Raw genomic sequence first — 23,478 nt, 5'->3', positions numbered from 1 at the left:
GCACACACTAAAGGGGACTCAAACCAGACGGAGGCGTGGTTCCAGATTTTAAAAAGCTGATTTATTATAAATCGTTTAAAAACATTGAGTTATTAAAAGACCTGTGATTAAACCATTAGGGGCCTAGAGCCCACCTGCAGCAGAGACCTTGTTACTCAAGCAGAATAAATAAAAAAACAATCACATGCATAAACATGAGAAAATAGAATCAAACGCAGGGGAACACAAAACAACCAAAACCTCCACTTGAGAACCAGTCCCTGCTGCTGCAGATCTGAAACATTAAAACAAATGAAGAGGCTAACAGACCCTTTCTGGCATACAGACCAATAAAAAGAATCACAAGTTCAAAACATGAGTCCAACAGCTGCTCCAGCAGCACTCCAGCACCAGTCCTAACAGGCCACCAAGTCCCAGAAGCACCTGCACGACAATGTGATCTAGTGCACGGAGGGAGGGGGGACCTGCAGCTCAGCGGCTGACCCGGTGGCAAAGTGGAGTTGATGTGGAGGACCTGTGGAGCATCTGTGGCCAGTCTTGATTAACAAAACAAGACGTTAAAAAAACAGCAGCGAGTTCCACCTACACGACCCTGTTGGAAGCAAATTCACTTCTACCTAGTCACACGCTGATTTGCAGTGCGACTAGGGGTTCCAGCTACCACTGCACAGGCAGTAGAGCCCAGTGGCAGCCCGTGAAGGGAGGAGGTCTCAGCCCAAAGAGCCGGATAACCCAGCTCAGTCCCATCTTATAGTGAGTGGGTGCTCGTCAGCAGCAGCTGATAGGATCGACTGCACCTGTGCCTCAGCCTGATTAAACCATCCTGCCACATTAGCAAACCTTTACCATTTATTTTTCCAACAGTGTGTGCAGACAGTGATATTGCAAATGATTATGCACATTTATCATAATTGTGAGTGAATGAAGAACAGTCTGTGCTGTGCGGGCTTCCTGCTTTACAGTGTTTTACAGTCCTCACAGATGATGATGTTCCTGGATGTTTTAATATGTCATCTTTGAAAATCCCACTTTATATTAACAATATAAATATCTGATTCATACATAAATACCCTGTTACAACCAACCCCGTGTTGGGGTATCAGAATGTCTTTGATAGTTTATCAATTCTTCTTACAATGACTTCTAGAAACAAAACAGACACACATTAATACCAAGACTTCAAGCTTTCATTCCATGTTGGGATTACTGGTATTTTTTTAGTATGAGTAATGCATGGATAAGTGAAAATTGTGACAATCAACTCCGGTCTGTCCTACATGTGATGGAAGCAAAAAGACGTCCATCACAAGCTTACTTCTACCAGGTCAATTTCGACTGGCTGAAGATGAACCATAAGTGTGCTGTGTGTACTTAATATCTGGAACAATTACACTATTTTTTCTTTAAAAAAATAACTGAATAAATGAATATGACCCACTTATCTAAAACCATCTAAAATACTTCATGTTTAAAGCTGTTTTGTCCTTTAGATACTTTGCTACTTAAAATTATAGTTTAAAACTAGTCCTAAATATCTAGATCATATCCATTTAGGTAAAGGAATCGGAACAATTGTGTCATCACAAAGTTAGTTGAATCTTTACTGTGTCGATTCATGAATCTTTTTTTTCACTTTGCTGCCTGGAATTACAGGGTTTTTTACACGCTGGGCTGCTGTTTATTTTGTCCTAATAGATTATTTACTCCTTTGTCTCCTGCTGTTTGGTCTTCTGAAGAGCATTTCACAGCATTTATGGTAATACTGTGTATGCTTTTGCTTTTAAATGTAAAGCGCCCCGAGGCATGAGAAGCACTTTTTTATGAATAAAGTTTGATTGATTGATTTATTAAAGTGTGTACAGTTCACACTGGAGTTAAAAGAACCAGAATTCAGCAGTAAGTGTGATGAATGAACAGGTGCCGAGTTCTCACAGCTGCAAAACTAGGAAAACTAGCAGAGTAAGTCAAGTCTGAGCCAGTGTGAATGAACCTGAGCGTACCGACATGCTCTGACTCTGAAAAAACTCTCATACTGTTACAAGGTTCTTAAGTCCTTCCACTTCCAATATTATCAGGATGGAAGCACTGCAGAGCAAAATCAAATTTGTTCTTAACTTTCATTTTTTAGAGCAATTAATTGCTTTTTTCAGAGAATAACACGTTTTTGTCAGTTTTTAAAGCTAAAATTATTTTTACTTTTATGCAGTTGCAGCCACTAGTTATGTAAAACTAGCGTAAGCCTTAATTGTGATTTACCTATTGCAGACAAATCAGATTTATTTTGTAGTTGCGTTATTTTCATTTTTAATCTATAGCTATTATTTGTAAGTTACAAAGCTCCAACGAGATGTGCTGCGTGTTGTATAGAACTGTTACTTCTGTGAACTCTATTCCATTCTGAAAATACACAACTCATCGGGAATTATCCTGTTTATGGTCATTTGCACAATAATAAACCAATTATTAGTACTTATACCATGGTCCGGGTGAATACTCGATTCTGATTGGCTGCTGGGTGTGCATTAAAAAGTGATAATGCACAGTAATAACGCACAGTGCCTCACAGCGAGAAGGCCCCGGTTCGAATCCCGGCTGGGACCTTTCTGTGTGGAGTTTGCATGTTCTCCCCGTGCATGCGTGGGTTTTCACCGGGGACTCCGGCTTCCTCCCACCGTCCAAAAACATGCTTCATAGGTTCATTGGTGACTCTAAATTGTCCCTAGGTGTGAATGTGAGAGTGAATGGGTGTGTGATTGAGGCCCTGAGACAGACTGGAGACCTGTCCAGGGTGAACCCCGCCTTCGCCCTTCAGTAGCCGGGTTAGGCTCCGGCACCCCTGCAACCCCAAAAGGGACGAAGCGGTCAGGAAGATGAATGGATGGAATAACGCACAGTAATAAACCACACCTAAAGAAGAAGTTCCGGTCACACAGACCAAACGTTCGATATCACTGCGCAGGCTTCTTTAAAACACGTTTTTCCTTCATCATCTGGACAAAACAAGGAGTAATGGATGAACTTTCTCTCTGAACTGATGCTTTATTTAACTTATTGTAGCGACCAGCATTTATATTCCTCTCCTTTTGTAAGGTAAATTAATATTGACAAATTGGTTATTCTCCTTCTAATAAAACACCACTCGACATGAAAGGTGTAGTCTTCTGTTTCACCACAAGAGGGAGTTTCTTATATATTAAGTCTATGTTTTAGAGCAGCTCAGAAGAACGAACCTGCCGTGAAATGAAACACAGACAGAAGCTGATTGTGTTCCGTTTATGTTCTAGCTGCTCACTGAAGGATTAACTTCAGAAAAAGGAGAAAAATATCCTAAGCCGCATCTGCTCTAGTATTGATAAAAAAAAAAATAATAATTAAAATGCTGCACTGTGCTATAAGCCGCAGATATCCATGTTGGAAAATGAGATATTTACTGCATGTACAGCAGGACTTTGTACTGTAAATGTACATGTACCTGCAGTCTCCCACATCTTACCACAGGTTCATTGAAGCTCACCGGCCTTCAGCTTCAAACTTGCATCATACAAACTTCTTTGTGTGTTTGAAGGGGCGAGGATTTGAAAATAATGACCTGTTAGTAAGTTGTCGAGTGTGTTCTATCTGCTAAAGAAAAAGTAGCGTAGGCTATTCGACTTTACATTGATTTTTTAGTCAGTCTTGTTTTTGATTGTAATTCTGGTTAGAGCGCCCCTAGTGGTGGAAGAAAAATCAACAGAATAGTCACTAGTTATGTAAAACTTTTGTATAAGCCACATGGTTCAAACCTTAGGAAAAAAAGTTGTGGTTTATGGTCCAGAAAATACAGTATATGCTGATCGGCACATTCCTGGGTGAAAGGTCACCTCTTACCACTTGTTTTTGTTCAGTCACAACAAAGAATCAAAGTCCAAAAAGTTTGATTCCTCGTAGTCATGCCCTTGTGCCTCCTTTCCTGCTCCTCAGTTCTCTTCTCTCTGCTGCTGCACCTTCAAAATGATGACATTCACTGAACATATATAAATCACTCATCTGGCCGATGTTCTTCAATGTATTATGATAGTAATATGAAGTTTATTGACAATATTTTGTCAGAAGTGTTCCTACTGAATGTTTTCTGAATGTTTGCTGGATCTAATGTTTTTTTCTCTACATGTTCCAATTAAAAAAGAAAAGAAAATCCCTCGAAATTATTATAAATCCACTTTTTTATTTGCAGTTTGATCTTTTACTGTCAGAATGTCACAAATGTCAATGAAAATATCTGAACGTGAGGCTTTTCACAGCAATTATTATTAGTTTATATTAAAAATGCATTAATTACATTAATTAATTATAAGTCCTAATTCATTAACTGTTTTAAAAAAACGATATAAAACCCAATAACATTTGTGTATAAAGACAGGCTATTGATGCACACTTCACTTAAAGTTTGTCCTTTGTTCTGGTGATCCACAGTGCAGACGTCCATTTCTGATGGGATATACAATATTATAAAATAGTTTGTGTCTGTAGGACTGTAGAAATCTTCAGAGCGTTCCAGAGAAAGACTCTTGCTATTTCTGGCAGAAAATGCGGCTGAGCTCAACATAAACAGAGTTGACACAACGGTGGACACGCCGCATGCTTCTGAGGTTGTCCTTTGGAGGTCGGAAAGTATGATCACCAGTGGGAGTTAGGAGAGAGCAGCAAAGGCTCCAGAGCATCTATACAGGAGATTTTGACGGGTCCTGTGTTCTGGTTTTGACCCGTTAACACCTGAGACGTCTGTAACGTTTAAACACAAAATCTTTAACGTACTGTAACTTCTCAACCATTTACACGATCACTCCAGTAGATTCTGAAGGAGAAAAGCGGCTCGAGCTGCGTTTTTCTGGAAGTCTGTTCCAGATCTGTGGTGCATAGAAGCTGAATGCAGCTTCTCCATGTTTAGTTCTGACTCTAGGAACTGATAAAAGACCAGATCCTGATGACCGGAGAGGTCTGGCTGGTACATACTGGGTCAGGAGGTCAGTCATGTATTTTGGTGCTAAACCATTCAAAGCTTTATAAACCAGTAACAGAACTTTAAAGTCTATCCTCTGACAGACAGGTAACCAGTGTAAAGACCTCAGAACTGGACTGATGTGGTCTACTTTCTTGGTCCTTGTGAGAACCCGAGCAGCAGAGTTCTGAATAAGCTGCAGTTTCCTGATGGATTTTTTTGGTAGTCCTGTAAAAACACTGTTACAGTAATCAAGTCGACTAAAGATGAAAGCATGCACTAGTTTCTCCAGGTCCTGCTTAGACATCAGATCTTTAATCCTTGAGATATTTTTGAGATGATAATAGGCTGATTTTGTTACCTGTTTTTCAAATGTAGGCATGTGCCCATCCACGTTTCTGGCCTGGTTGGTGGTTTTTAGATGAAAAGGTCAAAGCTCTCCAGAGACCTCCAACCGGTCCTCAAAAACATTTTCCTCCGTTTGTTTTTGTTTGGCTGCAGTGAGTCGTGTCACACCCAGCCGTGTCCTCAGTGCATTTACCAAGAACCCGCACGGGTCTCCTGGTGTCACTGTAACATATACGTGTGTGTCATCTGTGTCGCTATAGGAACTAATGTTGTTTTTTATAGCCTGGGCCAGCGGGGGCATGTAGATGCTTAATAAAAGGGCCCCAGGAGAAGTGATTAACAGTTACTGTGTGAATGTTCAGTTCAGGGAGCAGCAGATGTGAATGTAACCTCTGAGTTTCATTTATGAACCAACGTCTCCTGAAACCAATGACTGAGTTGGAGGTCCTGGCTTTGCTCAGGTGCTGGCTTCTTACAGATCTTTAAATTACAATCATTAGGAAGTCTTTATCAGCTGACCAAGAACAAAGTGATAAAGTGAACAAACCCACAAAAAACATTGACTCAGAATGACAAATTAGATTTTTTGGACATTTTTAAAGAATGTTTTATTTTTTCACAACAAAATAAAGCATTACTTGAACTAAAAATAGAAAAAACATGGGCTTGACCCTTTTCAACTTTTCAAACGTTAACACAGTCATTCCAGTAGATTCTGAAGGAGAAAAGCGGCTCGTCGTGGAATGATTGTGTTAACCGTTGAAAAGTCATAGTATGTTGGAGATTTTGTATTTAAGTGTCACTGGCGATGCTTCAGGTGTTAAAGGGTTAAAAAGTAATAGATTTCCTCCTTTAGTTACTTTTAATTAAACACCAGAGTCCTCTAGGATAGGAAACAACATGCAACAGATAAATCATTTATTTATTTTTGATTCTTTGCATCCAAATTTAAGAATCTCTGCTTCAAATTCAGGTGTTGCAGAACCAGGCAAATATTCAATATTTAGCTTTACAGCTGTGTCTGTCTCCGAGGTTCATAGAGTGGAAGAATCTTGACACAAGGAATTCATCTGGACTTTTAATTTCCAAGTTATGTTTCCTGGTAAAAATGTTTGAGAACCCGGTGAGTCTAGAATCCAACAGCATTTTGTCTGATTTTCAGTCCGCTTTTAGGAAACAGCAAAGTACTGTCACAGCCACCACCATTGTGTGGCTCTACTTATTGACTTCTCCAAGGTATTTGACACTCTAGATCAGGAGTGTCAAACTCAATCACTCAAGGGGCCAAAATCTAAAACACACCTCAGGTCACGAGCCGAACAGGATAAACATTTATTGATCACACTAAAACAAAATGTTTAAAACTTTAAAACTAACTTTTTAACATAATTATGAACTAGATATATAACATTACCTGTGATAATGCTAGTGTGAATGTTGTAAGCTGAATTTAGTGACTGATTATGCTGAATTGATAGTTGAAGATGCTGAAATTAATAGCTAAAATCACTGAAGCTAACAGCTAATATTTTAGCTGGCTGATAGCCAGCTAACATATTAGCTAAATGCCAAATTAACCTAAGAAACTTAAAAAAAAAAAAACTTAGGCTAGTCAAAACAGCTAGCATGTAGCTGAAATATTAGCTAAACTCCAAAATCGCCTAAAAAGTCTTAGCAAATACCAAAATAATCCTAAATTCTTGCAGAATGCCAATTTTTAAAACTTTAGAACTGTAACTTAACATAATTATGAATAATAAAAAGACAGAATATTATTCCAGAATTAATCAACTTAAACCTGAAATATCTTCCAATATTTTACTCTCTATAAAAATATATTTTGTCAAATTATATAAGTTAGAAATGAGCACAAGATAACATCAGGTCATTAATAACAATAAAATGAAATGATGTGGAGGGCCGGATAGAATTACCTGGAGGGCCGGATCCGGCCCCCGGGCCTTGCCTTTGACACATGTACTTTAGACCACATTCTCCTGATAAAAATCCTGGTCAAGATCTGCATCTCTGATCAAGCTGTGACTTGGTTTGTGGATTATTTGTCAAACAGCTCCCAGTCTACTCAAATGTCCGGCTCCACTTCTCTTGTCCCTGGGGTCATGAAAGGTGTGCCACAGGGTTCAGCTCTAGGTCCCATCTTGTAGTCCATTTATATTAACAGCTTGTGTTTCCAAATGGATGATCTCATCTTCATTGATGACACTTATTCTTGTTGTTCTCTGTCAATCTCAGAAGCTTCTGAGTTTTTCAGTCTGCTTTAGTGTCATTAAATCTCGTCTTCTGGCACTAAACATGGTCTTCAATGCAGAATAAAACAAAAGTATTTTCAAAAGAAATGTGAACTACCAGACAACAATCTAACATCACCAATGATAAATCAAAAGATAGATAACTAGAGCCTTGATTTGTGGTTGATACAGAGCTTTGAAAGTGAAGCTCTGGTTTTACTTCAGAGATAAATCCTGGTTTTCACTCAGAGCTCGTAAAGTTTGGTAGCTGCTACATTTTTACCCCAGATTAATTATGGAGATGTTCACCTTCATGACTGGCTGTAGTCGCCTCACTCATCACTGTGACCTGTGTGTCAGAGCTGAGTGACCTTCTCTGAGCACCTGAGGGTTCACGTATTGGATGACTCTAGTCTATCAGGTGTTGCTTGGTTTGGTTCCATCGTATCTCAGTTCCCTTCTTTGAAGAATCACCAGTCATGATGCCTTACACTTTAGTGATGTTTTTCATCCATACGTTCCTCAAGTGTGGACTGAATTTGGGAGACAAGCCTTCAGTATTTCTGCTGTCTCTGCCTGAAACTCTCCAAACTGAACTGGTCTGAACTGTTTCATTTAAATTGTTTCAGTACTTTCAGTGTAGCAGAGAAACGATTCCACATCAAAGCCAATGATTGTCCCTGATAACTAGAGCACCTTGCATCTCCTGAACTTTATTATTCTCATAATAATGTTTGCACCTCCTGTCTGACTCTGCTGACTTCCTTTTCTGCACCTTAACTTTACATTTTAAACTGTAATAACTCTAAGTCACTGATTTGTTTTACGTTTATGTGGCGTGTGCTGCTGAGCTCTTGGCCAGATCACCATAGCAAAGGAGATCTTGATCTTAATAGCTTTTAGATTTAGTTTTTTAAGCAGAAACAATAGAAAAAGAAATACATTAATTTTCTAACAATAAAAACGACTAAATAAAGAAATGCAGACGTTAAATTCAAAACAATATTTACATTGCACACAGATTAATTGAAAAAAATTCTACATAATAGAAAGTGAACTTAAACTTATGGCCTTCGCCTGGCTGAATAAAGATCAAATCAAATTTAAAATATAAATCACATGAAAATAGGTGGGAGTAGTGCGCCCTCTGGTGGACACGAGAAGAATAACCACATGATATTACAGTACATTATATAACTGCAAGAAAAGCTGAATAATTCCCTAAGAAAACACCACTGTAACAGTCCTACGTCTGATTGGACTAAAACACCTACATGGACAGGTGTGGCGTGGTCCTTCACAAACTCAGCATCAGCACCAAGACCTTCAAAAACAAGTCATTCTTTAACATTTACATGATTGAAATCATCTGTTCATGGTTTAATGAATAATAAAGTAAATAAGTATCTTCATCCATGGGGTGTCAAAATGTTATATAGAAATTCATGATTATTTTGTGTTGATTTCATATTTAAGAAGATCAAATATTTTAAACATGATCTTGAACAGAAGACATAAAAAAGTAGTTTCTCTTTGTGAACTTTCATCCTCAGCTCGTACTTCAAGAGAAACAGACGTATTTTCTTTGATTTTCTAACATTTCCTCCACAGATTTGATGCCACTTTTATGGTGTTTGATTATTTCAAGAAAAACAAAACCACAGATTTTATAGGGAGGATGCTGAAGACAGGCTTAGGTGGAGGAAACTGATTCACTGTAGCGACCCCTGAAGGGAAAAGTCGAAAGAAGAAGAAGAAGAAGAAGAAGTGAGCATATTTTAACTGCTTCCCAGTTTGATCAACAGATCCATTTTTATTGGATTTTTGACACCATTTCCATATTGCTTTGAGTAAAAGTAATCATTTGTTGTGTTCATTGGACATCATTTTAAAGAAGCAAGAAATCAAACTGATTTCATATCGTTTGGAAACTAAACTCAACCTTTTTCTTCAATTTATTTAATTTTTAATGTCAGTTTTGTACAAACTGCAACAGATTTTAAAACCTCGGAGGGAGAAGTTCAACATTTGAAAGAATTGCTTTGGTCACTAAACTAAAGCAAATTAGAACTTGGTAAGATTTTTTCTGCCCAATTCTGATTGGACCTCCATTTTATATATATATTTGTTTTCAGAATAAAAAAACAATACAAAACAAAAAATAAATTAAACTATTAAAGCAATGTTTTGTTAAAAGACTATTTCTGAAATCCTTTCAATTTTTTTTGTAAAAAAACAATAATTAGATTGACCTTATCTGCACATTTTCTATGTACATTTTTTCACTAAAATGTGCCGTCCAAACGGGGTGATGACTGTGGCTGAAGGGACTGACTCTGGGTGTAGGGGTACCTGCCTAAACCCCGCTGTAGCGTCCAGTTTTGTGAAGATTGCTGCTCCTGTAAAGCTTGGCCAACGTCTCATCCACAGCCGGCGGGATGTGGCGGTCTCTGCAAACATATTCATTCAGGTGAGTCGTGACTGAACAGATCCTGACCTTTACATTGGGCTTAGGGATGGACTAGACTTGGTTTCCTAAACTGATGTATCACTGATATTCCTTTTTTCCAATGAAAACAATCTGCACATATTCTTGATTTTTTGTGTCTTTCTTTCTCCTAATGTGTGATTTATGACTGAACTTTTTTAATGAAAACAATCTACACAAATTTTTTTTTTTTTTTTTTTTACAAGAGAATATTTTGTATTATCTAATATAGATGATAATCAATGATTATAATCGGGGAAGGTGATTTGCATTGATCGGTGCCGGGAGTCTGGAATATAGTCAGATGAGTATTAATCATCTGGTTATGTCCTCTTTATACAGTATGCTGGCCAGAAGGCTGCAACAAACTTGTGTTAAAACAACACAAAACTCTACTACTACAGCTACTTTCAGGTTCAAATATATTTTCAAACTCTGACATGAATCTGATCTGCAGCTGAATCAGAAACATCTTTCCAGGTCTGGTCTGTAGATCCAGAAGGTCGCTGGTTCTTTAAACTTGTGCTCCTAAAGAGAGAAGTTCTAGTGCAGAGTCCTGCTGTGGTGCAGATGGTTTCTCTAAAAAGATCTGCTTGACACAAACTGACGTGGTCTTCAGTTTGTGAGACCATCGATGGCAGAACATTAATGTCTTAAAATCATTCAGATTTTTCTCTAAAGTAGTTTTATAACATTTATAAAACACGATCCAGATGACATGGATAAGGTGGGTTTCATTTATGTCTTTAAACAAAATGAAATCTTTGAATGGTTTTGTTTTCTTTGAGGACTGTAATTCCTTAGCCAAAATCACTAAAAATGATTCTGTGTGCTCAAAACACAAACAGCCTTTTAGTTAATTATTCTCCTTAAAAATGACAGAGAAAGCCGAGGGACACTTTCAACTCACGTTTACTCTTCTGCTGGGGTGAAGTGTGCAGAAACTGAAACTCAGCTCAGCATGATTTAGTAATCAGCTGCTGGTCCAGGAGGGGGTTTATCCTCACTCCCCCCCACAGACACACCTGAACCAGGTAATCAGCCATGAGTAGGGACTCATGACAATTACCACCTGGTTCAGGTGTGTCCAGCCAATAAGAACATGCCAGAGCAGGTATGCTGGAAAACACGCAGGAAGGTGGCTCTTGAGGACCAGGGTTCCCTTGGACAGAAATCCCATTTATCTGACCACAATGATAGTGACTATAAATAATCTTTGGAAGGGCAGTTTCTAAAGAAAATTCTCACGAGTGTTGAACCATGTTTAGATGTGGCGTCGCATTTACGGCAGAGCATTTTTTTTTGTAGCCTGCAGTTGTGCGGCAAACCCAAATCATCAAATGTTTTTAAAACTATTCTTCATAAGTGCTGCACTGCTTTGTGGTGGTGAGACAAGTATTCATTAAGCATTTACATATTTTATCTTTGCAAAACTTACCTTAGATTGGAACATTATTCAGCCAAAAATAACGTTCCATGTGAGTTGGTCTTTGTAAACGATGGATGGCGGGACGGAGCTCCGCCTCTGACCTTCCTCAGAGAAACTTATGCGTGAAAATGATTCCTAACGTTCAATAGGAAAGTTAATGACCAGGAGTGGAGGAACACAGATGGTATTTTGGTCGATTTTGAGCAAAACCAGTTTTTGGCGAGAACGCTTCTGTCACCATCAAGTGTTCTTTGTCATCATTGACACAAAAATTGGGGGGGCAAGAGGGGGGGCAGAGCTTTTTGCTAGGGTAGCAGCTGGCCCCCCTTGCCACCCTATAGTCCGCCCCTAATCATGGGAGACTCAGTGCTGATGCCTGGTTGTGATTCTATTCAAATCTACACTCAGGTAAAGATTGACACGTTGGACTACTGTTAACGTCCTTGGTTTGTGTCTCGAGATGAGTTGGGCAGGTAGTCGACATCACCACAGACCCCTTGAGTCCTTCGTACATGGGCCCGTCTCTGCCTGCTCACCTGGGGCGGCATGACGCTGTTGGAGCGCACAGGGATCAGTGCGACCCTGTTGACAGCGGCGCAGAGAGCAGTGAACATTTCAGTTCACGACCACCACCGTGAGGCAGGCAGCTCAAACTGTTGATTCACTGGACAGCTTGACCCCTGACCCTGGGTGTTCCAAACAGGAAGTGGCTCCATGAAGCCAAAATCCCATAGACTTCTTTCTTTTGGTCAGAATAAACTGTCTACATTTTGTACGTACTTTTGATAATCCTTTTTTATTCATATTTTTTCTTTATCACCAGTTATTCAAATTATAAACTGACCAATCAGATGCCTCAGTAAAAAGCATGTGGTGCCCACCTCAAACGTTTCATTGATGGATCCTTCCTAGCGGTTCAGTGGAAGGGGTGTGGCCTTTGAACAAGCTCACTCTTGATTGGTGAGTAGTTGTCCTAGAAACATGACTCAGTCTGACTTGGACCAATCATTGTTAACTGGCTCCAATGGGCTCCTGTATCGCAGAAAAAGGTGACTGAATTTGGCTTTCATTTTCTGGAGCTGGAGGTAAGGCATTTCCTATGGGTGAGGTCACACTCGCTCTGTCCATCTCTATGTACAGCCAATGAGAAAGAAGCATGGATGGTTTGAAAGAATTTCTTTATAGATTTTTTTCAAATGACTCGGACAAAGAGAGTCTGAAGTTCCTCATGAAACCAGATAAAATGTATGAGAAGTTCTTTGGCTGCAGTGTGAAGACCGAGGCGTGCCTCAATGTGGGTGTGGTTAAACACAGTATGCTCCGCCCACTTTCTTCCTCTACTCTGCACTTGCCATTGCCTTCTTTGCCTTTTACAAGTTTCCAAACGAACTGGAGATCATTTAATTAGCATTGATCTTTGCAAAATGGAGATACACATCAATGATAAAACTTCCCTCACGAGTGAGGGAAGTTTGGAACGTGAGATGGACAGGCGGATTGAAATGGCGTCCGCCGTTATGCGTTATGCTCAGCTCATGTTCAAACAGTGAGAGTAAAAATCACATCAGATTACTGAATGTTTATGGAAGAATTGGTAAAAAAAGGATCACATAGTGTCACATACACTTGATGTTAGATCTTTCTTTTAATGTTATTCTTTTTAAAATGTTAATGCTATTTTAAACAGATAAAACTGAGTGTAAAAAGTGTATTATATATCAAAATATGACAACTGACTATAAGAGATATTTTGGTTCTAATGCTCAGAATAATGTTTAGAAATAAAAAAACAAATAAATAAGGAGTTTGAGAGAATTTTTGTCTGCTTTGTCATTTTTTCTTAAATGAGGAATGAACATAAAAACAAAGTCAGTTTATTGTTAGATATTAACTCTGATGAGGAAAAACATTAAATACATTTAAATGACCACATAAAGGATGTCACACTTGCTTGGACCAGTCTTACACAGTCAATGGTAAAACTATAAGAACATTTTTAAGGGCTTCAGATGATTACACAGCTGATCATTCTAGTGACTTCTTAGCATTAGTCAGGATTAGTAGTATAACAGTTCACTGGTAAACCAAAAAAATCTAATTTAACTCAGATTGAGGAGAAATGGAGTAAGTTACTATACGTAATTTTCCCAAGTAATAAACTAAGAAACAAAAAAAAAATAATAATAATCTTCGAAAAAAAGAGAAATAAATTTTGGGCTCGTCCGGGATTTGAACCCGGGACCTCTCGCACCCTAAGCGAGAATCATACCCCTAGACCAACGAGCCACGTGACACGTCCTCGGACATAGAGTTTATATACCCAATATGAATAGGATGTTGTAGTAAAAGAAGGCATGTACGCTGTGTAAAATTTAACATATATTTCGATAACTATCAATAAATCTCGATCAGACCGAATTCCCTCCAACTTTTCAAAACTGTTATTAACTTCAGCGGCTGAATCAGCTGTTTTTCTCTTTTAATGCAAAAAAAATGCTTAGATAGATTAAAAAACGTTTTATTAGGAGATGAATTCTATCAAAATACATCTGTTGATTTAAACATGGTTACATTTAAACCAGGTTATTTGGTGTAATGTTTCCCTATGACCGCCAGAGGGCGACAGGTGTTCGAGGAAATTCAGGAGCAAAAGAGACATAAAATGTGTGGTTCTTGCGGGCCTGCCCAACCCCAGAGACCCACTGCCCCGTTGGTTTACAGTTCTGTCTCTGCTCGGCTTCAGCTGACTCATGTTTCTACTCATTCCGAACGAACACACCTGATCCAGGTGCAGTACATGAAGAGCCGAAAAACAAGCAGAGTGAAGAAGTCTACAGATTGAGTTTTCACTCTCTTTTCTTTACTGATCACCAATTCTCTAATTATTGATACTTTAATTAATTTGGTTATTAAAAAGCAAGAAAATAATAATACTTTCTATTCTATAATTTCTTTTTTTAGCATACTTATTTTTTAATTTACACTCTTATACCTGTCTTTTGCAAATTTTCTTTCACTTTTTTTGGCCAAAATAATTCTTCAAAGAAAAATAAACACACAAAAAATGAGCATACATTTTTATTGCAAGGATTTACTATCCTTTGTTAAACATAAAGAACTTCTTCCTCTGTTTCCAAAGTTTGTACCAGTCAATTAAACCTTTATTATGTGATCAGCAGATTGAGCAGTATCAGTAAAAAAGAAACTTTTAAAGTTTTCTGAATGGCAGGTCACAGAAACCCTATATAAATATATAAATGATTTGTAACAAGTAACACAATAAATAATATTTTTTTGATAAGTTATAATCAATAACGCCATACTCAGTCAATTTAAGGCTTTAATCAACAGTCAAATCTAAAACCTTCATATCAACCAGGTTTTTTAATGTAACTTCTGTCCACAGTTCAGGTGAACTGCCGAGCCGAGAGAGGCTGTGGGGTCTGGGTGACGGTCCTGGAAGCCTTGGGCGCCTTTTGGGTGGAGATTTGGAAAAGCTGAGGGTTGACGTGAGTTTTAGATCTCGACTGAAGCGTTTTGAGAGTCCAGCAAATGCAATGCTCACTTCAGACACCCGAAGCAGGAGGGGTTGGCGCAGATTTCACAAGGATCTGATGAAACCATGATGCTCACTGGGAAATTCAGAAAAATGCATGTTAGTCCAAATCTGATAAACCCAAATCTCAGCCTCACAGGAGCTGCTTAATGAGAATAAATGACCTCAAGACTCTCTGGTCTGCATTTCAAACTCAAAATGATGACAACAGTTTAAGGAGCAGCAACTTTCCCCAAGCACTGAGACCTTTTCTGAAGGTAGTTTCATAGCTGTTAGTGGTGCTCCGGCTTACTCAGTTTGGTGAAAATGACGTCGGCTCCTTCCTCTTGGCATGCTGGATGGAAGACCTGAGGCAGGAGAGGATGTTCACACACAGCTGCAGCTCTGGCGTTTGCAAGGCGCGGGTGAAAGGCGTTCGAATCCAGCAGCGCCTTCAGCTGCTTCACCGCCTCCAACGGGAAAACCTGGTCTTCAACCTGCAGCAGACCGAGCAAAGAAAACCTGATGATGATTTGAATGATTGGAGATCTGACATCATTTGGGTGTTCTTGTAATCTAACCAGAAGGGAGTGTGTTCAGTAGAACTTGGCAAAAGTTTGTGATCAGAACTTTGTCTTGTTCTTTTTTTATTGCATTCATCTTGTCTCCTTTAAAAGTTTTCCAGACTGAAAGAAAAGTTGGAAGGATGGTTACTCACCTGAACGTGCACGCTGAGGGCGCCTCTGCACACGCTCAGCAGCAGCAGAACCAGAGCCACTCTCAGACGTCTCATTTTCATTTCAGAGCCGCGTTTCTTCTGTTTTGCGGCGTTTCTGCGCCGCCTCTTTATAAAGGCAGCGCCAGTGGGTGATTTATTAACAAACACGGCGAGTGTAAAGGTACTGGGACTTCTCAAGATAACAAAGGCTGGTGGTTGGTACACAAAGTGCTCTGGATCCTCTTTTCTGATTTGTTTACTGCTCCAGCCGGCAGTCCTGCCCCGTCAACAAGAACTTTCAATATTGACTCTGGGCTTCAGACAAACACTCTCACCTTAGTTCCACATAATAAATCTCATCTCTTAACTTTCTCTGGCAGATCATTCAGGCAGAGCTCTTGGAGAAGGAAGTGAACACTGACCCATACAGCTGCCATATTTACAGAGGAAGACATTCCCAGAGGCGGCAGGTGTGTCTGCGTGCTCTCGTTTTTATCAGGATCTGGTGGTTTACCCATCAGCCTTTGCTGGACAGTCACCTGAACGACCTCTTCTGGGGCTGTTGAGATAAGATGTAAACATGGGTCAAATTAAGGTCAGAATGAAGTGACACTTGGTGACCTTCAGTGTCAGGATGGGTTTCTGCACAGACACAATGTCGTCATTCCTCCACCTAAGAGATGCACGAGCACGCGCACATGCACGAGTGAGGTCCAAGTTATTTATGTTCATATAAATCATGAAGAAGGATCTCTGGTGCTCTGATGTCCTGTACTAGAGTCCAGCTCTGGGAGGGTCACAGAGTCGTGACCCAGATTCTCCTGAGGGACTCTGACAGAAAGAACATAGTAATGACACGAATCGTTTGATTCCTAACGAGCAAATCTTTAACCATGACTGAAAATATGTGAAGGTTGGTGTGATGACAGTGTGTTTGTGTGTTGAGTTTCCCTCCTCCAAACAAACCAAGTCAATTCAGATGCCATTTTTTTGCACGTTAGAGCCAGATGTCATCAATGAGCAGTAAACAGCCATTTTATGACCGTAAATATCCAAGTCAGTGAATGCACCAGGGAGTCAGTGAATGCACCAGGAAGTCAGTGAATGGACCAGGGAGTCAGTGAATGCACCAGGAAGTCAGTGAATGCACCAGGGAGTCAGTGAATGCACCAGGAAGTCAGTGAATGCATCGGTAAAATCAGTGAATGCACCTGTCGCTGCATTTTCGGTATACAGAAGCAAATCGGTTGCACCGCTCTCCCGCATTTAATACAGACCTACACAGTTTAACATGGTGTGATGGAAAATTCCATCACACATGGTAGAGGCCCTTCAAAAATGCACAATATTTGAGCATATATTTAGAAATGTAATTTTGTCTTTAGAAATGTAATTTCTAAATATTACAATGATTGAATTACAACAGTGTCTTTATGTTTGTATATATAACAGTTGTAACTTCTTTTCTACTTTGACAGCAGCACACACTAGTGCCTTTCAAAATAAAACACACTCTGTGTCAAAAGGTCCTCCTGCTGCAGCAGCTTTACTTGAATTAAAAATGCAAAGCAGGCAGGCATAATATTCTTTATCATTGGGATTTTGGTGTGATTTTTTTTCTTTTTAATCTCAAAATTAAACATATTAGCATATTTATTAAAAATAACAAAACATTAAGAATAACCTGAGCTTTTCATTGAAAACACACAACTGTAAATCATTTTAAACCGCATTTGTTAAAAACTTTAACCACTTTAGTATAATTTATCCAAATAAAAATACTTTTATAGACTTCTATTTGACTATGAATTAAAAATACAACTTTAAAGAACATCTCTAGAGAATGTCTGACAGTAAATTAATCATTTTTGCTGAGATGCTTGACATGTTAAAAATCTAACCATACATTTTATGCTGAGTAGCCTACTATCTGGACTCCTGTCCGGATCCTGAGCCCAGCGGAGTCAACAATTCCTGAAAGGACTTTGTCAGAATTTGGCGAAGACATCCCACTCTGATCGTCTTCTGATCTGTTCTGAAATCGTTCCTGTCTTCTTTTTGTTCGTTTTTAGCAAAATCTGAAACCTGTGTCATTTTCTATTACATAGTTTCTGCAGAGCGGCATCGTTTCATTAGAAATCCACCTCTGTGTTGTGGGCGGGACTGTTGGCGCTGTGTAATCCCGCCCCCCTTCCACTCACTGTAGCTGTGCTCGGCATATTTTCTGTCACAAATACAACCTTTTTCATTATTTCATCTGCGCCTGATTTACAACAACTTGAATAAAGAAATACTCAGAAACACAATTTTAGCCCTAACTTTTTGTATGTCCTCCATCTCTAGAGAAATGCCACGAAAGGATTTTAAAAAGTACAATTTTCATGGGAGTGGATTTTTAAAATGACTCTTTAGCTTTTAGTGCATAACTATATATTCTTGTTCTTCTTTTTTTAGGAAGCAAGATGAGACTCCTGCAGATCAAATGAAGCCTCCAGGATCTTAACCTTTACACTAAAGATTATAATTCAGAGTAGCAGCTTGATTTTTTAAGGACGTCTTTGAAGAACCGTGGTGTCTGAACAGGACAGGAGGAGTCCACATCTTCTCCAGCCTGGTTCTGTGAAGCTTCAGTCCAGCTCCACCTTCTCCGTTTGAATGAAGCCTTCCTGATTCTGTATTTATGATTGTGTAAATCTCTCCGTGATCATATTTTATGTATGTGGTTGTAAATCCTTCCTGTTCCTCTTCCGGTTCCGCTGATCCAGTTTCAGGTATTTCAGTGTTTCTGGTTAGACTTTAAAAATTTTTTTACATCGCTCTTTTTTTAAACTGGATTTTGTCTTTTTGAAAGAATTTGCACAAGTTTACAACCAGTGTTTGCAATTGTTTTTGTATTAAAGCCTGAGTAGGCTGAAGCTTTTGTGTCCTTTCCTTCACTGTGGCCACGCCCCTCATTTCTGATCTCCAGCTTTGCTCCTCGTCCTCTCATGAATCATCTGAAGCAGCTTTCACTGAAACATCCTGACATGAAGAAGAGGAGATGAAGATCACAGCAGCAGACGGGATCATCATCAGCTGAAGAACGTTAGCAGTTCCTTCCTTCAGTCTGCATTCATCATCATCATCCTCACGTGATTCCGCTCAGGAGCCGAGGAGGCAGCTCTGATTGACATCAGCTGTCCTGATTCAACTGACTCATCACGCCCTGCAAAATGAGAGGCGAGCGCTTCTGGCTGAACCGCATCTTTATAAAGGGAATTATTCTGAACCCCCCAGCTCTGCTGAGATCCAAACATCAAGCACAGAGTGCTTCACAGGTGAAAGGTCAGCAGAGAGGCAGGTTTCAGCCACAGCATCAGTGTACCAGCATGACCTCACGGGGGCGCTGTCTGCTCATGCTGGGATGAGCACTGACCAGCACGTTCATGAATCCACCACACTGTTTAATCATGAAACAAAAATGAAAAACTGAACCCAAGTCCTGGGTAGTTGACTCTCTTTGCTTACAGGCACGGTGTGTGGGAATCACCGGTTCACCATCTGTTCTTTTCCTTTTGCAAAGACAGGTTCCAAATACAACTGTTCTTGTGTTACATGCCGCCAGAATGCGTTTAGCGCTCAATCTAATCGAGAGAATCCGGTTGATTTTCAAAACAAAAGATTTCCGTCTCGTTAAAAAAAAAAGAAATGGGTATAATTTATTAGATCTTCCGCGGCCAGTGGCAAGGGGTCCACGAATCGGCATCGGTCCACGGCCCAGTGGTTGGAGACCACTGCTTTAGATGACATTCTTTTTGTAGCACGGCATTATAGTGACAGGTATAGCACAGGAATCAAGATGATAAATTAGTTGATATGTTAGTGATGGAGGCTATTCAGTATCAGGGCCGGGTCTGGCCAGGCTCTGTCGGGGGTTCAAACAGAATATCGGAGGGGAAAGTTTGGGGATACTAAGTTTTTGGGGTGTACAATCCTCCCAAGCCCCTAAAAAGTCCTCCTCCAATGAAGATCCTGTTTTTAGAGTTTCTAACATGTCTGTGTGTCATTTTTCTTCCGAAAGAGAACAAATGTAATAAGAAATCATTTTGTTTTAGCGTGTCTAGTTCAGGTTCTGGAGAAGAGAAGATGGTATCTTCACATTGACTGCAGTCAAATGAGCCGCCGTTCACATTTCTGTGGTCAAATCAGCATCACTGGATTTTTGGTGTGAGTTTCATCCAATACTTACGGTAGCAGGACTGAGAACGCTGGAAAATCTCCACCAGACTCCACGGAGCTTCTTGATGTGACCACGGAAATGTGAACGGCGGCTCATTTGACCGCAGTTGGAAAGGATTGTAAATCAATGAAAGAGCATTTTGATGTTAGCTTTGATTATTTTATCAAGAACTCTGAGAAACCAATGATTGAATGTATTGATCACAGTCAATAAACATTGGAGAATTAGCTAAAAGAGTCTTTGGTGAACTGGAAGGAGAAAGAATCAGGATTTTGGAGGAAGTTCTGTCCATGAAGATCTTCACTTCCTCGTCCAGCTGACATCCGGATCAGAAAATATGTCTGCTTATCCATCTCTTTTTGGTTAGGGTTAGAAAAAAATCAATAGATTAACAAATCTTTAGTGATAACAAAATTTGTTTCATCAGAAGAAAACGGGTTCAAATCCAGCATTTGAAATCCTGTTGTGTAGTTTTGGTATTTTGTTGAATCTTTTCTTGTTATTTTCACTAAGTTACTCAATACACTATAAATATTAATCAACAACATCAGGATAATTCTTAATGTATTTTCTTTATAGGCATGAGTTTATTTTTTATTAATAAGATACATAGTAGTAAATCACTGATGTAAAAATGAACAAGATTTCAAATAATCTGTTATATGTGTTATTGTTGCCTTTTCATTTATTCATTTATAAAGCACCTTCCACTACCAGTCAAGGAGGCCCAAAGTGCTGTCATAAGAAAGACAGAACAGAATAATAAAAGGCGTAAAAAGCATAAAATATGTAAAAACATAAAAGATATGAAAACGTAAAAACAAAAGCAAATGTTACAATTATAAAAAAAAAAAAATACAAGGCAGCTAGGCAGATACTTCAGCGCTATAATGGAGGAACAGTGTGGCTTTAAAAGACTGCAAAGTTGTAACTTCTCTGTAGCTGGTAGCAAATGATTCCAGAGTTTGGGAGCCAGCACAGCAAACGCACGGTCACCCCGGAACTTGCATTTGGTTCTCGGAACCAGTAACCTGCACTGGTCCGCAGAGCGCAAGGACTCAAGAGGGGAATATTTATATACTCTAGCAGACTAGAGATGTAAGAAGGAGCAGAACCTGTCAATGACTTAAAAAAAAAAACAAGAATCTTCATAAAAATCAAGTACTGCTCAGGCAGCCAGTTCAATGAAACCAGGATCGGGGTTATGTGCTTGATCTTCTTTGGACCACAAATAAATCCGGCTGCGGCATTTTGCACCAGCTGCAGCCTGGCTATTGCAACTTTGGGCAAACCAGCGTATAAGGAGCTACAATAGTTCAGCCTGGACAACTCAAAGGCATGCGTCACAATTTCAAGGTTTGACTTGGATAAAAAAGACTTAATCCTGGCCAAACGTTGCAGCTGAAAAAAAGTTAAAAGTTAACTTTCATTTCAATTTTATTTATTTCTCTGAGACAGTGGACATTAAATTAACCAGCAGCTATTTCTTATCTGTTGTCCACAGACAAATGTTAAAAAAATATGACAAAAAATATAATATTAAAGTTTATACTCAGGAGGAGAGGCATATTAAAATTCAACCGACTGCCAAAGACAACCCCAACCTCCTGTTCTCATTCTGTTCGCCTTCATCCCCCGCCTTTCTCCGCCTGGTCTCACCGACATGCAGGCGAGTCATCTCAAACACAGCTAATGCTCTGGTACTGTTAGCTCACCTGCTACAAACAACGCTAGCTTTAGCAACCAGAAACCTGAACATTGTCAACTCTCGCTTTTTCCTCCAAACTACAACAAAGAGAGCAACAGATGGAGGACAAGATGGAGTTCAAATTACGGTTAATCGAGTCATTTCAGCGACAAACAGCAGAAGAAAACTTCAAATAGCTCTGCTCTATGGAAGCATTTGTGACTCAAAAATAAAAGTCAATACTGGAAATGGTATTTCATTTTCCCAATTACCTGCATCGTTTGTCTCTTAAATAGAATTAAAAAGCAATTATCAAAACTACTTTTTCATTTTCTTCTTCAACTCCTCTCATTCTGTAACTTCATTGAAATGATAAAGAAAAAGGCATTCGACGTTTCATTTTCAAAAGGTTCTTTGTTAAATTTGTACCAAACTTCAATCAGAAATATCAAATTTGAAAATGAAAATGGATTAACAGAAATGCTCTTTTGTTTTTCGAAGTGTACCTGCAATATTTGTCTCTTAAAGAAAATTCTAAAGGCAATCCTCAGAATGCTTTTTCATTTTCTTCTTCATCACTGCTCATTCTGTGACAGAATCAAAGTGACAAACCCAATTGACATTGCTTTTTCGTTGTCACATTCTGCCGCGTAGTAAGTGTCTCAAAAAGTCTATAGGAGGACTGGAACGTCCCAAGGGCGTACGACGACGACGTCAGAGCTCGTCCTGCTCTGGTTTGGTTTGTGCTGTCGGGAAGCTACATGCCGTCATTGATTTATATGGAGAAAAGGGGGAAAAAAGGAAGGGGGGGGGGGCTCAAAGCTGAGGTTTATCATTTCCAATTAACTTTTTAAAACCTTAAAGACTGAGAAAAGCGGGATACTCTCTGGATAGTTTGACAGTCTGTTACTGCCGCCGCGTTCTCTGGCTGCAGCTCGATGCAGCGACGTGTCCAGCGGAGTTCACGCCATGAATATGCCGGCAGACAGACCGCTATGCTGGGGCTGGATCACGCTTAAACCTCCAGAACTTTGGGATATTTTGCATATTTTCGTGCGGTGAAAGAGGGACGGGCCACACAGTCAAAGCTGAGATTTATCTTTTCATCTACAAATAACTGGCGTTGTTTAAACTACATTTAAAATGTCGCCCAGTGCGCTTGCTGTTCGGAACGTAGGGGGTCCGCAGCCCTCGCAACTGTAGCGACGGCCAGGCCAACTAATGGCAGACATATTGTATGTGCATCCATCCACCTGCTGACGTAAGATCAATGCCAACAGCTCCCTCCAGGAAGAGTCTGTGCTGCAAGCTCCGCCCCCAGACTACAACAAAAACACACCCACCTTCTCCGTGGATCTGTGGCAGGAGATAACTACCTTCCTGTACCAGGAAGCACAAACGAAAAAAAAAATACAACGATGAGACACAGAAACTCATTCAAATGTGGTCGGATGAATTCAGGCTCAATAAAACAACTTTTAACGTGATTCACATTGATTCTACCAACAATCTACCACAGGGGTGCTGCCTCCGCCCAAAGCTGTTCTCACTGTACAGCCACCACTGCACCTCACTGGACAGCAACATCATCTGTAAGTACACAGACGACACCACCATCACCACCGACACCACCACGTGACTAAAGAGATCTTTAGTCACGTGGTTTTGTTCAATTCAATTCAACTGAATTTTATTTATATAGCCCAAAATCACAAAGGAAATTTGCCTCATTGGGCTTAATGCAGGTAATTTTACAGATGCAGAAAATTAGTCATAAAATATGAACAATAGTTAAAAACTAAACAGACTAAATAAACTGGTTATCCC

The 23,478-nt window shown here is 39.6% G+C and overlaps 1 protein-coding gene and 1 non-coding gene across 2 annotated transcripts; both read right to left on the bottom strand.

Moving 5' to 3' along the window:
* Positions 1 to 13,706: 13,706 nt before the first annotated feature.
* Positions 13,707 to 13,778, bottom strand: trnap-agg. The gene has a single exon. It is a non-coding gene; the product is annotated as a tRNA-Pro (tRNA).
* A 779-nt stretch (positions 13,779 to 14,557) lies between these two features.
* LOC112145509 (guanylate cyclase activator 2B) lies at positions 14,558 to 15,906 on the bottom strand. The gene is made up of 3 exons (XM_024270781.2): positions 15,746 to 15,906; positions 15,341 to 15,524; positions 14,558 to 15,124 (listed from the first exon to the last, which is right to left on the bottom strand). Exons 1-3 carry the CDS (start codon positions 15,824 to 15,826, stop codon positions 15,054 to 15,056), a joined length of 336 nt encoding a protein of 111 aa, XP_024126549.1. The 5' UTR covers positions 15,827 to 15,906; the 3' UTR covers positions 14,558 to 15,053.
* Positions 15,907 to 23,478: the final 7,572 nt, after the last annotated feature.

Source organism: Oryzias melastigma, linkage group LG5 (genome assembly GCF_002922805.2).
Source record: "Oryzias melastigma strain HK-1 linkage group LG5, ASM292280v2, whole genome shotgun sequence".
NCBI classification, from domain to species: domain Eukaryota; kingdom Metazoa; phylum Chordata; class Actinopteri; order Beloniformes; family Adrianichthyidae; genus Oryzias; species Oryzias melastigma.
Note: the sequence above shows the minus strand (reverse complement) of the source record. Positions and strands in the feature narration are given on the sequence as shown.